Genomic DNA, 14,359 nt, shown 5'->3' on the forward strand with positions numbered 1-14,359 from the left:
CGATATAAAATCAACTTCAAACTTCAATAAAACATTCAAAAGAAACCGTGAAGTTGTCAACTATCTCACGATAAAGTAACGTAATTGGATAGTTTATAATAAGGTTCTAAAATATTACTTGCGATTTTTACGTAGATATTTGTAAATATAAAAGTCAACAAAATTACATGAGCCAATATTTTAAATTGTATAATCAATTCTGGAATAATAAACGTACATTCTACAAATCAAATATAAGTATCATTTCGAAATCATCATAACATATGCATATAAATATATGAAATCACAAATTACCAATATATATTTTGAAATAGAATGAAAAACCACAACTTTTAATTATAAACTTGCCAGTCTTTACCCACCTATAAATTATAAGTGATGAATCAAATGACGTGATTGTTTGATTACTTTGAGAACTTGAACTATTTACAAAAAAACGAAATAATCGAGAAATTAACATATCAGAGATTAATATACGAATGATATATTGATATAACAATAAGATATAGAGATAATACATATATAATCCATCTTCGTCAGATTGGTTGTATGAAATTTATCTGTGGAAAGGTTTCAAATCGGACGGAAGTAGAATCGATACTCCAGAATTCGATAGTGGCAAAAGTATGGCCGAAAGCGGATTTTCATTTCTGCTAAAGACAAAACAGCAAACAACACAGTGAAAACTATTATTATGACTGAGTTAAAAGTACTTTATTGTATCTTCTTGTTAACGTTTTTCGAGTTGACGTCACAAATTCGACCATCCTTACATGGGCACAATAATGGTAAATGTATATTTATACTATTTTAATTATCTTCATTTCGCCACAATAATATACATCTTAAATAACGTTTCTGTACTGTTGTTTGATATGCGATCAGACGTTTACTTGAAGTATAATTTCATGTTAATACAAAGTCCTATGCGCTTGTTAAAAGTCAATAAATTCTCATTTTTCCAAGAAAATTTAAGGATCTGTACTTACTTCCTTGTTAACAAAGATACTTTATGGTATGTTTATTGATAGTTTCCTTTTTCACGTCGTTGAATTATAAATTAATTCATGTATTCGCACAAATACAAGGTTTTCTTTATTATTTTGTAGTTATCATTATATTGTGAGCATATTGTCAATTATAATGACAGAGATTTACAATGTTTGTAGTATTATACTGTAGTAGATAAAATGTTGATATGATATTATGTTTTAGGAGATAAGTAAGGAATTGTTAGCAAAAATTTTATGTCATACATGTGCATAGAAACTTCATGAATGTAAAAGTATAATATGACGTACATAAAATTTTATGTTAATGATATTAATGAATGACAATATTTACCAATTAATAACTGTTTTCTAATGATGAATCTGATTATTATTATATCAAATCTCTCTAAATGATTAATATATTTCTGAAGTAATATTTTATAACTTATGATGCTTTTATATCATTTATATTTCATAATTTTTGATACAAATAATCTGTATAAAAAATTGATAATTTATTTAAGATTTTTATCTAATAAGAAATGTTTCATAGCCTTCGTACAGGATGACAATGATGTCCAATACCTTTTGGACAACATACCTATGTCTATGCATAAGGTTAGTTGCATTTCTTTTCTTATCTAAATTGTCTTATCTTATATTAGATTCCATTAGATTACATTAGATTAGAGAAGAAAACCAGAATTTTTGCATTAAATAGATAGTTTCAAATAAACAAATTTTCAAATATAAAATTGACTGCAATGAGTATTTTTCTCTAAATATTTTAATGAAATTTTTTTATTTTTTAAAAATATATATTAACATTCTAAAACGAATAATATATGATTCTATATAATGTTAAATTTTTATTTTATAGGATTTTACTAATACAGTACAGGGGGCTGGGTAAGCATAATACTCATTAAAATAATGGTGAGTGAAAGTAGGAAAGGTTTTCATTATAAGTTTCCTTCTTCAGTTTCAAAATGTTTATGTACAGTACTATAATTTTCCATTCATCTCTTTTTTACTTCATGCAAGGCTAAAAATTGTAAAAAATATAAAAGATAGATATTTAGGATTTTTAATTAATTAGTTGTCTTAATATGATAGCACAAGAACGATATAATAGTTCAAAATGTAAAAAAGATATGTTATTAAATACAATGATTTTAATTATTTAGTAAAATATTTTAATTGTTTTATTACAGTAATACATTTAAATAACAGCTTTTTTAAATTCTAAACACTTCTTTACTAACTGTGATTACTTCAAACTAATTTTTCTCATACCTTTCCTATTTTCAATTTCCACTATTACAAATACATTTGAAAATTACTATTAGATATATTAAAATTTTCAAACTGATTTTTAAGGGATACAACATCAGATGAAGATAAAACACAAGATTTATTGTCTTATGTTTATTTCAAACCAGATGTTTTGGACTTTAAAGAGAGGTATATAAATTTTGGCTGTGTCACATTAATATAGGTGAATATACATACAATGAAGATGTTTTTGTTTCTAGACAACTTGGTATACCCCACCAAGAAACTGTGATCTTGTTTAATAGAGATCACAACAAAACAATCCACCTTTTATCAATTTCTGGAAATACACGTCATTTCCATTCATCATTCTTTCGAAACAAAGTAAGTTTTTTATGATGTAAGGTTTTATATCTATTTTTCAAGAGATAAAAGAAATGAAAATATCTAAAAGGAATGAAAGATTGATAAATTAATCTTAAAATACTATAGAACAATGTAAGTAAAATACAATAAGTTTCATTATCACAATTTAATCTGTATAGGTAATTCCACCATTGGGGAATACAACATTTGATGTTATCTTTCTTGGCAGAGAAGAAGGTGATATTGATATACATCTTTTTATACATACAGCAGATGGAACTGTGAAATATCAAGTAATCACAAATTATTGTATTTGTAATTGTAAATTCTACATATATTTTTCTTTATTAAAAATATAATTTTATCTCCACATAGGTGAAAGGAATAAGTGTCAGTAGTCCATATCGACTCAGACCTGTAGTGGGTGTTAAATTACCTTTAAATGCAACATTTACTCCACTTATATACATGCACAATCCACACTCAGAAACTTTACAAGTATGGATTTGTTTATATATTTTTTAAATTATTATATAATATTAAGTTATATATTATATAATATATAAGTATATAATATTTTAAAAATTATTTACTTTTTATTTTATTTAATAATTATCTGTATTTTATATTTTATGAATAAGGTATTAGAGGTATATAGTAGTGGTGGAGAATTTCAACTAGAATTACCATCAGGAGAAGCAGAAGGTTCACGTGAACTATGGGAAATTCCACCATATCAGACAAAGCCTATCATAAGATTACATTTTAATGCTTACACAGAAAAAAATCATACTGCATACATTAGGTTTGTGTTACAAATGTTATCTTTACTTATTCTAGATTTAATTATTGATATTTATCTTAATTACAGACTTAAAGTAAACAATACTTCAGAAGTGCTTATTGTAACAGTTGAAGTCGAAGTTAAAAGTGGGGCTGGTCTTCATTGGGGTGGAAGTTCTGGAGTAATTAATTTAGGTATGGGCGGCTCACTGCAACCTCCCATCCAATACCCTATTGCTTTGAAAAATTCGGCAAAAAAACCAATAAAAGTTATGGTAAATAATTTTTTTAATATAATTTATGAAGTATTTGGATCATTATAAACAAACAAATTTTTATATATTTTACAGAATATAATTAGTACGCCAGTTTCTAAAGCATTAAAACTTCATTTCGAGCAGGCGGTAATTCCTGGAGATACCGATATACCGATTGCCATAGGAGCATTAATTTATGACTGTACGTAATTTTGCAGTATATATAATATATCATATAATAACATATACTATTTTATTTTAGGGAAGACTGGTTTAGAATTACAACATTTTAAGGGGAAATTAGTGATAAAAGCTATAGGTCCTGGTGGTTCTAGTCAGAAACTAACAATTCCATGGGTAGCACAAGCTCTACAGGGTGGACTAGAAGTAAACGCATCAATTACCCATTATTGTTCTCTCCAATCTAATCAAACACGAAATTTTAGCGTTGTTAATAAGTTTAAATTACCATTAGCTATTACAAATGTCACAATGTCATCGTATGTAAAGACACTTTTTACAGTAAGTTACAATGACAATACAAAATTCCAAGAAAAAATTTAATTAGAAATTAAAATATATATCTTTCATTTTATAGATAAAAAATTTTATTCCAAGAGTAATAAAACCAGAGCAGAAAGTTAATATATTTTCTTTACAACTCGCAAAAGATAGGAAAACTGATAATGTGAAAATGGAATCGTCAATTTTAATTCATTCAAACGTTTCTGTAACTGAAGTTCCATTGTTAAGTTATGATGGTAAAGTAAGGAAAATTGTTCCTGAAGAAAGAGAAAGTGACGAAGGCACGATGAATTTTGGCACAGTAGGAAGTGGAACTGAAAATGAGGCTATTTTTGCTTTGGAGAATCAAAATCCAATTAATATAGATTTACATGGTTGGGGTGTTAACATGCCTGGTGCAGTTTTGGAACTTATGGGTTGTCAAAAAGGTCCTGCTGATTTATTGGATAAAGAACTTCGTAATATAACTGTATGCAGTCACACGGGTAATGTAAGTAATAATTCTATTATAACAAATATTTATTACAATATAATAATCATAAAACATTATTACTTAATTTTAGCAATACATAAAACCTGGTCACTTAGCCATTTTTAAAATTAAAGTCAAAACTCCAATGGTTGAGGAAGATACAATTGTGGGTGATGTATTCGTTAGAACAACTTATGAAAGATTTATTTTACCAGTTTACATGCGGGTTGCATATGGAAGAATTTCTTTGAAAAAACTTATTTTTACAGATTGTTTCCCTGTAAGTGATTAGAATATTGTACCAAATTATTGGTGGATTTATCTGAATTTTCTGAATTTTCTGAATTTTTGATAAATCTTTTTTAATAATTTCTATTGTAATAATTTTGCAGGGATCAATTTGCGTACAGCAAGTAAAGGTATATTCAACATTCGTTAAGCCTATGCAGGTAACTCGAATCGCACCAGTAAATAAAGATAACAGAATAAAATACATACCTTTAGAAGAAGCATCAATGCCTGTTATAACGAAAGGAGAAAATTACATTGGTTCAGTAAGAATTGAACCATCGGTGGCTTGTAAACATCATTGTTATTTAGGCTTATCATTGGATAGCAATGGTCAGTTATTTTATTATCCACACTGTAATTTAAATGATGTTTATATATGTACATGTACTTATATTATTAAACTCATACTTTTTATCTTTTTACAGCTGGTAAACAGTGGTTAAACACCTTGGTCCTACCTTCACATACAAGAGACTCTGATTTAAATTTATTAAATACCAGATATACACGATTTCTTAATTCAACAGGCGGTCGTTCTTGGGACAATATTACGATGCGTTTAGATACAACAGAAGTTCGCGGGCACAAATTTTATTTAAATATAAAACCACATTGGCCGAGTTTATTAACTGGTTTTGGTAATAGTAAAAATAAAGTCGCTTTGGTGTTTCCTTTGACGCAAATTGGAAATACATCCTATAGCACGATCAAAGTGTACAATCCAAGTATCACTCCTTTAATAATACAGTTAGTTATGGATTGGAATTATCCACAAGGAACAAGACTTTATCATTCGTTACCTTCTAAGTATGTATTTTTTGAATAAATAAACAAATATATATACAGGGTGAAACTCAACTTTTATGATAGATAGTACTTTCTAAATGATGAAAAAAAGTCCTAATTAAACATGGGTTGAAAAATGAATATTTTCAAAGTTATAAACAAGTTTCAATTAAAGCGACAAACTTGCTTCGGGAGCTATCGTACCATATTCAAACAGTGGATTACATTATCATTTCTTCTTTTTCTGATTACAGAAAGCTTTCTAGATGTCCGCCTTCCATTTTCACACATGCTTGACATATTTGTATTAAATTGTGTACTTTTTAAAAAATTCTTGGACGTGTTCTAACTATTTCACTAGCATTTTATATTTTCTGACGTAATTCGCCTATGTCATTAATTGTTGAAGAGTACATATACTTTTAAGAAATATTCATATTATTTCCATATGATATGATAGCTTCTGAAGCGAGAAAGTCAGTCACCTTAACTGAAACAACAAATTGTTTTTAACTTTGGAACTGTTAATTTTTTGACCCATGTTTATTAGGACATTTTTTCATCGTTTGACAAATACTATCTACTCTAAAAGTTATAAACTCTTTGTTTGTTTCACCCTACATAAAGTGTTGTACATAGAGAAATTATAACAAAAACATATGATATGAATGAATATATTTTTATGTATAGGTTTAAATTTACATGTGTAGAATGTGGATCTACAATTGCAGAAGAATTCAAGTTAGAAGAAAGTATAGTAGATAGAGAAATGTTCGAGAAAGAATGGGACATTACAGTAGCATCACAATCTATTCCCTTGTATTTAAAACCTTCGGAATCGAGAACTGTACAAGTATCATATACACCTTTCTCACCATCTTTATCATCTGCACTTTTATATATTAGGTAAATTTCATCACCAAATTCATCAAAATAAAGAAATGAATAATAAATCTTCCTTCATTTTCAATAATTGTAGGAATAACATGACTATTTTGGAAGTATTGCGTGTGATGGGTCAAGGAGCAAATGCACAGTTTAGATTTGGAAATCGAAAGCCAGGTTCTACTACGCCTTTACTATTCGAACTTGCGGAAAAACATCTTAAAGATTGTGAACGTATGTACGTTTCTCTACCCTCGTTCTACCGTTCAAGCATAATGAAAAAATGGAAATCATTTTACCAAAAATTACCATCTATTTAATAATTATAAATTAACATAAACTAATACATTAAAAAAAATAACTTAATATATTTTGTTCTTTTTCTGAATAATAGGAGAACGATTTAAACGAAATCCGGTTCCAAATCTGACAGTAAAGAGATCCTTTATGGCAAGGAATACAGGAGAACTTCCTATAGAAGTCTACGATTTTTATATTAACGGTTTACGATGCGAAGGGTATGGTTTCAAGGTACTGAACTGCATGCCGTTCAAATTGAACCCAAATGCCACAAAAAAGGTGGAAATAGCATTTACGCCAGACTTCACCTTGTCACGAATCGAAAGGAAGCTCCTGATATCTACAAGTTTGGGTTCTGATAGTGATATCGAGAACGGTATGGTGATACTTAATTTACTCGCTACTCTTCCTCCTCATTCTTTGGAAGCTTGCACAGCGGCACTTGCGAGACCGTCATGGGAATACACTGTGCAATGGGCAGCTATAAGTCTTTCGTCGATATTATTAATATGTGTTCTCGCTATTTCATTTCTTGAAGCGGATCGAATATTACGGGGAGCTTTAGCTAACTTCTCAAGAGAAAGTTCAGTTCAACCACCTCTAGATTTAAGGTTATTATCGCACATGCCTGTACATACAGCGCAAGATTCAACTTCTTTGAAAGAGAAATTAATAAACGAAGAAAAGCAGAAAATGGCAAAAAAGGAAGAAACGTATCCAGATTGGGCACTGATGAACGTGAAAAAGTATAAGGACAAAGATAACATGCAAAAAGGACTGAAAATTCCTGACTGGTCTGCGGATGAGGAACGCAGATTTAAGCTAGACACCGAATCGAAAGACATATTGACATTTAAACGATGCGAAGAATCGAATTTAGATAACAGTAACGTTATAAGCAATATTACACTTGGTGTCAAGAAAAAGAATAATAAAAAGCAAAACAATGTACAGGAAGTTCAAACGGATAATTCTGTGGCAGAGAACGCATTTTCTGATATCCAGGGAACTCAAGAAAAGAAATACCCTATAAATACGCTTACAAAGACAAGTCCTGTAACGAATAGGAAAGGAAAATCTAATCAAACAACAAATATTAAGACGGAAACGAAGCTGGTCGATCATGAAGTTCAAGTTGACACAACGGGACTTCTTAATAATACTCGAACTAATAAGCTAGATAGTAAAAGAAAGCAAACTGCAGTTGGAAATAGCAATAACAATCACGTATCCTTTAAAAAATTTGAGCCGAATAGTAATCAACGGAACATTCATCTTTCGGAGGAAGAAACGTCGTCTACAACAACAGAGAGTTCTGTTCAAGATGATCCACCGCTTTGTAAGGTGAGAAACCTGATCAAACTGTATGTACATCAAATTACTACCTCTATTCATTTTACAAATTAGAAAATAAATTTTATAATAAGTATTATTTATTACAGAATTTCGATCAACCTTGTGGAAAATCTGATAAGTTGCAAAGGAAACCTGCAACTAAAAAGACTAAACCTCAATCAATTGTTTCTGTGCCATGCGTAGATTATAGAGATAATTACGAAGGTGACTGTGACGACGATGAATATGATAAAGAAAGACACAATAATCCAAACAGATGGAAAACGAATACAAGATCTACTATGAAACACCATATTCATACGACCCGTACTGTTGAGTCATCCTTCAAGTTACCACGACAGAATAAAAATCCTCCTAGAAAGGATAAAGGATCCCAGAAACGTCGAGTCATCGATAAAGGACATATAAAAGGTATATAAAATTTTCAAATCTCTTAATCTAATTTTGTTAATTATTGACCATTAATTATTAATTATTTTTATCATAGTAGCAACATTAAATGGAAATACTAACCAAAGAGAAGATGCAACACGTGCATTGGGAGCTGTTTCCGCTCCGTTACCTCCGCCACCATCATGTTGGGGTGAAAATCGAGCTAGGTTTAGTGACGTCGTAGCACGAAATCAAGAGAGTATTTCGTCGTTTTCGGGTTTAAATAAGTTACACAAAACTCAAACGACCACGCATAACATGTCAATGGTTTTCAATAACGACACCAAAGATGTAGATTATACTAAACAACAATCAAGTCAAGAATTAATACATAGTACGAAAGAATACAGAATGGTATCGAAATCTCCGTCTTTCTGCATTCAATCTGTTGAGAAAGAGAAGCCACTTTGTCAAGATTCTTTGAAAATGCAGAATAATTCGCAACATTCAAATAGTTATTTCATAAATACCTTCACGGAACCACTGGTAGGTTAAAAAATAATTTAATTTATGATTGTGTGATACTAATATTTTTACAATCACAATTTGATTGGAACTTTTCAGTTTGAACGTGAATTGGTTCCATACGACGATCTTCCAGAAACCGATGAACCATTAATGGAATTAGAGAGTCCCGAGGAAGATACACGATGTCAGTTATGGGAAGATAATAATCCTATGCTTAAATTATTGTCTGATAGTACAACTGGATTTCAGTTAGATTCACCAAAATCTTCAGAGAAACCTCCAATGCTAACGGATACATTAAAGGGTAAAAAATCTTTTTATTACGTAGTATATAGCAACGAAATATGGCCATATTTTTTTTATTTTAAAATAATCAAAATATTATGAACTTGAATTTACAGATAACTGGGTAACAGTTGAAACAAATTGGGAACCTTTATATACTAGAGCAGCAGTAGGAGAAGAAAGAAGTGGTGTTTGGGGAATAAATACAGGAGGTGTATGGGCTGCAAGTCCATGGGGTGCAGCTGCACCATCTCTAGTTTCACAATTATCTTCATTACAAACAGAACCGGATACACAAGTAAAAGAATAATTTTTTACTCATATATTTATCTCGATTCTATATACAAAACTCTTTCAATATTATTTTAGGAAAGATCGGATTTCGATCCATTTCGTTCACTCAGTACAATATGGACACCATCATCCTCAGAGTCTTGGAAGAAAAAGCACGAAGACTAATCTCGTTTCCAAAAATTTTCAATATTGTATCTTGTGATATCTAGACCTGGTTAAAGCAATTTTCTTTTCTAATATGGAAAGTAATAATGTATTTATTAGCAACACCTTTCGTGATCGGTAACGCTTAAACTACAGGCTGATTTTGTTATTATTCGTGTTTCGCGCATTTGTGATATGTTGTTGAATAGTACCTCGCATAATAATACCGAATAATTTCGGGCAAAATTGTTTTGTACTCGTTAAATTTTTAATGTTGTCATTTGTTGTCTTACGTTATTATTGATACTTTAATATGGCACGTTGAAATTTCGAAAAGTATCGAATCGAAATCACAAGCTTTTTCATGGTTTCGAGTTAGAATGACCAACCAAAGTCTGAATTGGAAGTAAAATTTTACAACAATCGAAGCATAAATCAATTAAAGAAATGAACATATAAAAATAAGAGAATTTCTAATTTATTGATTTTTGTTTTTTTGATTATTTGTTATTTTATACTTTCTACACATACATGAAAAATTATTACAATACTCAAAGAATGTTGGTCTTGATGTTACGTAAAGAAAGGTAATAATTAAGTTATTTGGAACGAGTGAGAACTGTGATTTTTATAGTCTTGACTTGTAGAAATTTCTTCGGTAAGTTTTCAAAACATTTTACAAAGTTATGATGTATACAAAACAAAATAAAAATGTGTACCTACTCTTCAAGACTGGTAAAAAAGTTACTGTGTTTTAATAATTTGAATCTTACTTTTATAAATAATCTGTTTTAAAGAAAGTGGCTTAAAATATTCAATTATTTATAAAAAGAATTATTAAAATCTGCTTAAAATAATTTATTAAATAAGTTTTATTACAAAACTGATAAAGTATATTTATGAAATTTAACATCTTTTCTTTATAATTTTAAAATATAAGTATCTAAAATTTTTTGTGGTGCAGAAAATAAACCACAGTTATAAGGTTTGTATTGCAGATAGTTAATGTAAAATAGGACAATATCAATCAAAAATTTTCTGTTAATTTAAGACATATAAAAATTATTTTTTTCTTACAGATTATAAAATTGTTTGTCTACAACCAGGTTTTGTTGTATTGTTCATAACACGTGATTTAGTTTGTTGTATCCTTTGCAAGAGTAACTGTAAATGTAAATATATTTCATTAATTCATCCTATAATTAATTACATTAAACATATTATTACATACTATATTTTCATTTTCTATTTTCTTCTGTAATTTCTTTCTATTTATTGCAGAGCTGCTTATGCGCGTTGATGGGACATTTTCATGAAGTATCTTCTCCTTTGGTCTTTGTTGTGCCATGATCTTTCTCAAAAGAATTTGATTCTCCCATTCGATCTTTCGAATTTCATCGTCTGTAAAACTCATATTCCTCCTTCTGTTCCTTACCTGTTTGATGCCTATAGAATTATCTTCAGATATTGAACTTCTACAACAAACTAAGTTTGTAATTTCATTGTTTTGTATTATATTTTCAGATCCTTCTTCTTGTTCTTTTTCACTTTTGCTATCCTTTTGGTTACTTGTGCAATTAGTGATTTTGGGAGAAGGATGGGACTCATTAAGCGATCTTGATGTGGCATTAGTTCCTTCAGATTCATCACCAGACTCATCAGAACAAAACGAGTCATTGCTATAGATGGAATCTTCATCTATAGTGTTTTTTACTAAATCTGCAGATTGTTCAATATCTTTGGGGGTCTTTGATTCTTGATCACAGGTATTTTCCTCGTCAGTTTCTTCTTCATCCACTTCATGAATACTGGGCACATGATTGAAACTATCTTTCATTTCAGAAAATTGTTCATGAATTATTGCATCTGTTAACGTTAATGTATACAGACACCTACAATCAGCCTGACTCTCTTCTAAGCATGACATGAGAATGTATAATCAATAAAAATATTCAATAATAAAAGATTGAACTAATAATAGTATAAAATTGATTCACTGGTATTTTCAGGTTAAGAAAGAATTATGACATATATGAGTTTTAGTAACTATGGCAGCAAAATAGCAAAACAATAAAATATTGAAAATCTTCATCAATTGAATGTTTCAAACACTATATACACTATATACACTCTACACTAATTACATGTAATTAATTAATTATCTAGGAAATCGACATAATAGTATACAGAGAAGTCTTCTCAGAGTTACATCTTTAATTCAATTTAATTCCTAAACAGGTCAAGAATTTGCTTTGTAGGATGTTGGGGTGTAGAAATTTAATTTTTTAATTATGTCATAAAGAGATTATGACTGTTCATAGATTAAACTTCTTTTGAACCAATATACAATTATGATAATCTGAAGTATTTAAAAAATTGTTAGGACAGGTACGAAAATCAAGTTAAATCATTTTTTTTACACAGTAATATATTTTTATATAAAAGTCTAAAAATATTGTTTTAGTCATTGGCAAATCCAAATACTTTCAAACTGCCAGCATCACGTTTTCTGTCATAAGTATCTTTGTCATCACATGCATATGCTAACAAATATTGTTTTGGGTGCCATGCTACTGTAAAGGTTGCTGCCTCTACTGGTATATCTGCAATCTTCTCTCCAGTTTCAACTTCACCTATATCTATCACAAGATCCTCAGATGCTGTAGCCAATAATTGTCCATCATAAGAAAATGATATGGTTCTCACTGGCCATTCTAATCTTGAAAATGTTCTTAAACAACACAGTTCATCTGCATCCCATAAAGAAACTAATGCATCTGCTGAACCAGTTGCAAAATATCTTCCAGTAGGATCAAATTCTATACAAATACATGTCCCTGGATGTGCTTTGATTACATGTAACAGTTCTAAATCTGGATAGCTAAGTATATGAACACAGCCTTGACCATTAGTTAGATAAAATGTATCAGAATCCTTATTCCATGAAATTTCATTCACTTCAAAGTTAAATTGTTCTTCCGCACGAACTTTCATCACCCGTGCATCAATAAAAGTCACTAAATCTTCTTTATTTCCTACTGCTATTGTATTACCATCAGGTGACCATGATATATTAATATTTTCACCCCTTGTACTGATGTTTGCTGTGCATTTTTGAGTCCTCGTATCCCATATACGAACTGTCTTGTCTCCACTCGCGGTAGATAATAATTCAGGGTAAAAGGCATGCCAGCACAATTGATCCACACTACCACCATGTCCTCTAAAAGTTGTTTCTTGTTTCTACAATGAATTATATTAATAGATTGAAATTGGTCAAAATGGTTTTTAAAACCATAACCTCAAATAATAAAATCATCAAAAAGATTATTTTATATTAATCGTAATTTCATAAAATTGCAACTAATTAGTAATAAACATTAGATAACAAGTAAACGTTTATAAAAATTAAGTGTTAAATAAAGAAATCACAACACAAAAGAGAAACGAAAATTGATATCAAGGTTATGTTAACTTACTAAACGATCCGGACAAAGGGAGAAAATGCAAACAGATTTATCAAAAGATCCGGAAGCTAACAGTTTCCCATCGCAACTCCATCCTACGCTATGTACTTTAGCAGAATGACTTTGTTGCTCTCTAATTTTGTTGTGTGATTTGAAATAACTGATCAGCTCGTCTGCACGAGAAGCGGACATTGTTATTTTCATTAACTGTTAGCTTAGTTAACTTTGTTTATCTACAACCGACTAACTATTCCTTTTTCAATAAAATATCATTAAGTAAGAAACAAGTGACATGCAAATATTTACATAGTTCTTGATTAATTATTAAAGTAATTATTTATATGTTACACGTTTCATTTTAATCACAAATTAATTATGAGCTAGACCTCATATTCAATGCATTTTTGTGTCGCATAATTTGACAATTTGTAAACTTCCTTAATATTTTCAAACTATTTACAATATTATTATCTCAATACACAATAAACATTTATAGGAATGGTTAGAAGTTAAATAATGTGGTATATATATAGTGTTAAGAATAAATGAAAATCTTTTAGCGTTGTCGCCTTCAGCGTTGTCAATAGTATTTAAAATTAAATGAAACATACGATAAAATTAAGTAAATATACATACATAACAGATTCATGGAAAGAATCTTTTGTAAACAATATTATTTGTACCATTTGATATTCCTTTAAAAAAATAAGTAATCAATAGATGGCGCATATTTATTAGCGAAATTAGATAGAAATCAGGAAAATCTATCTAATTTTATTATTTGTGCGCCTTGGTTCGGAATTAACATTGTAAATACGTAACAAATCGAGAGGTAGCGGCCTCTTACCAATGGTTGATATTTAAGGAATTTGTCCGTCGAAATTGTAGTTGTATTTGTAGTGAGGTGAAGATGCGAGAAGCGGATGTTCATACGCGATATACTCGCAGAACGTCACCTGATCCGATCATTCCTATCGTCTG

The 14,359-nt window shown here is 29.7% G+C and overlaps 3 protein-coding genes across 7 annotated transcripts; 1 reads left to right on the forward strand and 2 right to left on the reverse strand.

Annotated features, from left to right (window-relative positions):
- Nucleotides 1-373: 373 nt before the first annotated feature.
- Nucleotides 374-10,157, forward strand: LOC122568576 (transmembrane protein 131). 3 transcript variants are annotated; one of them, XM_043728462.1, is made up of 23 exons: nt 374-788; nt 1,546-1,610; nt 1,873-1,901; nt 2,373-2,456; nt 2,528-2,651; nt 2,813-2,926; nt 3,009-3,131; nt 3,275-3,438; nt 3,505-3,691; nt 3,767-3,875; nt 3,936-4,195; nt 4,272-4,688; nt 4,762-4,950; nt 5,063-5,291; nt 5,387-5,768; nt 6,438-6,653; nt 6,727-6,866; nt 7,027-8,276; nt 8,375-8,699; nt 8,776-9,206; nt 9,285-9,492; nt 9,590-9,771; nt 9,843-10,157. In XM_043728462.1, the coding sequence occupies exons 1-23, from the start codon at nt 695-697 to the stop codon at nt 9,930-9,932; spliced, it is 5,412 nt and encodes a 1,803-aa protein (XP_043584397.1). In that variant the 5' UTR covers nt 374-694; the 3' UTR covers nt 9,933-10,157. The 3 variants fall into 3 exon arrangements, with proteins under 3 accessions (XP_043584397.1, XP_043584398.1, XP_043584399.1); XM_043728463.1 differs by having other exon boundaries at nt 8,779-9,206; XM_043728464.1 differs by lacking the exon at nt 1,546-1,610.
- Nucleotides 10,158-10,827: 670 nt separating this feature from the next.
- LOC122568581 lies at nt 10,828-11,844 on the reverse strand. The gene is made up of 2 exons (XM_043728476.1): nt 11,143-11,844; nt 10,828-11,075 (listed from the first exon to the last, which is right to left on the reverse strand). Exons 1-2 carry the CDS (start codon nt 11,836-11,838, stop codon nt 10,992-10,994), a joined length of 780 nt encoding a protein of 259 aa, XP_043584411.1. The 5' UTR covers nt 11,839-11,844; the 3' UTR covers nt 10,828-10,991.
- A 389-nt stretch (nt 11,845-12,233) lies between these two features.
- On the reverse strand, nt 12,234-14,354 carry LOC122568580 (THO complex subunit 3). Of its 3 annotated transcripts, XM_043728474.1 has the most exons (4): nt 14,226-14,348; nt 14,015-14,073; nt 13,391-13,551; nt 12,234-13,154 (listed from the first exon to the last, which is right to left on the reverse strand). In XM_043728474.1, exons 2-4 carry the CDS (start codon nt 14,025-14,027, stop codon nt 12,372-12,374), a joined length of 957 nt encoding a protein of 318 aa, XP_043584409.1. In that variant the 5' UTR covers nt 14,028-14,073; nt 14,226-14,348; the 3' UTR covers nt 12,234-12,371. The 3 variants fall into 3 exon arrangements, with proteins under 3 accessions (XP_043584409.1, XP_043584410.1, XP_043584408.1); XM_043728475.1 differs by lacking the exons at nt 13,391-13,551; nt 14,015-14,073 and having other exon boundaries at nt 14,226-14,354; XM_043728473.1 differs by lacking the exons at nt 14,015-14,073; nt 14,226-14,348 and having other exon boundaries at nt 13,391-13,975.
- Nucleotides 14,355-14,359: the final 5 nt, after the last annotated feature.

Source organism: Bombus pyrosoma, linkage group LG6 (genome assembly GCF_014825855.1).
Source record: "Bombus pyrosoma isolate SC7728 linkage group LG6, ASM1482585v1, whole genome shotgun sequence".
NCBI classification, from domain to species: domain Eukaryota; kingdom Metazoa; phylum Arthropoda; class Insecta; order Hymenoptera; family Apidae; genus Bombus; species Bombus pyrosoma.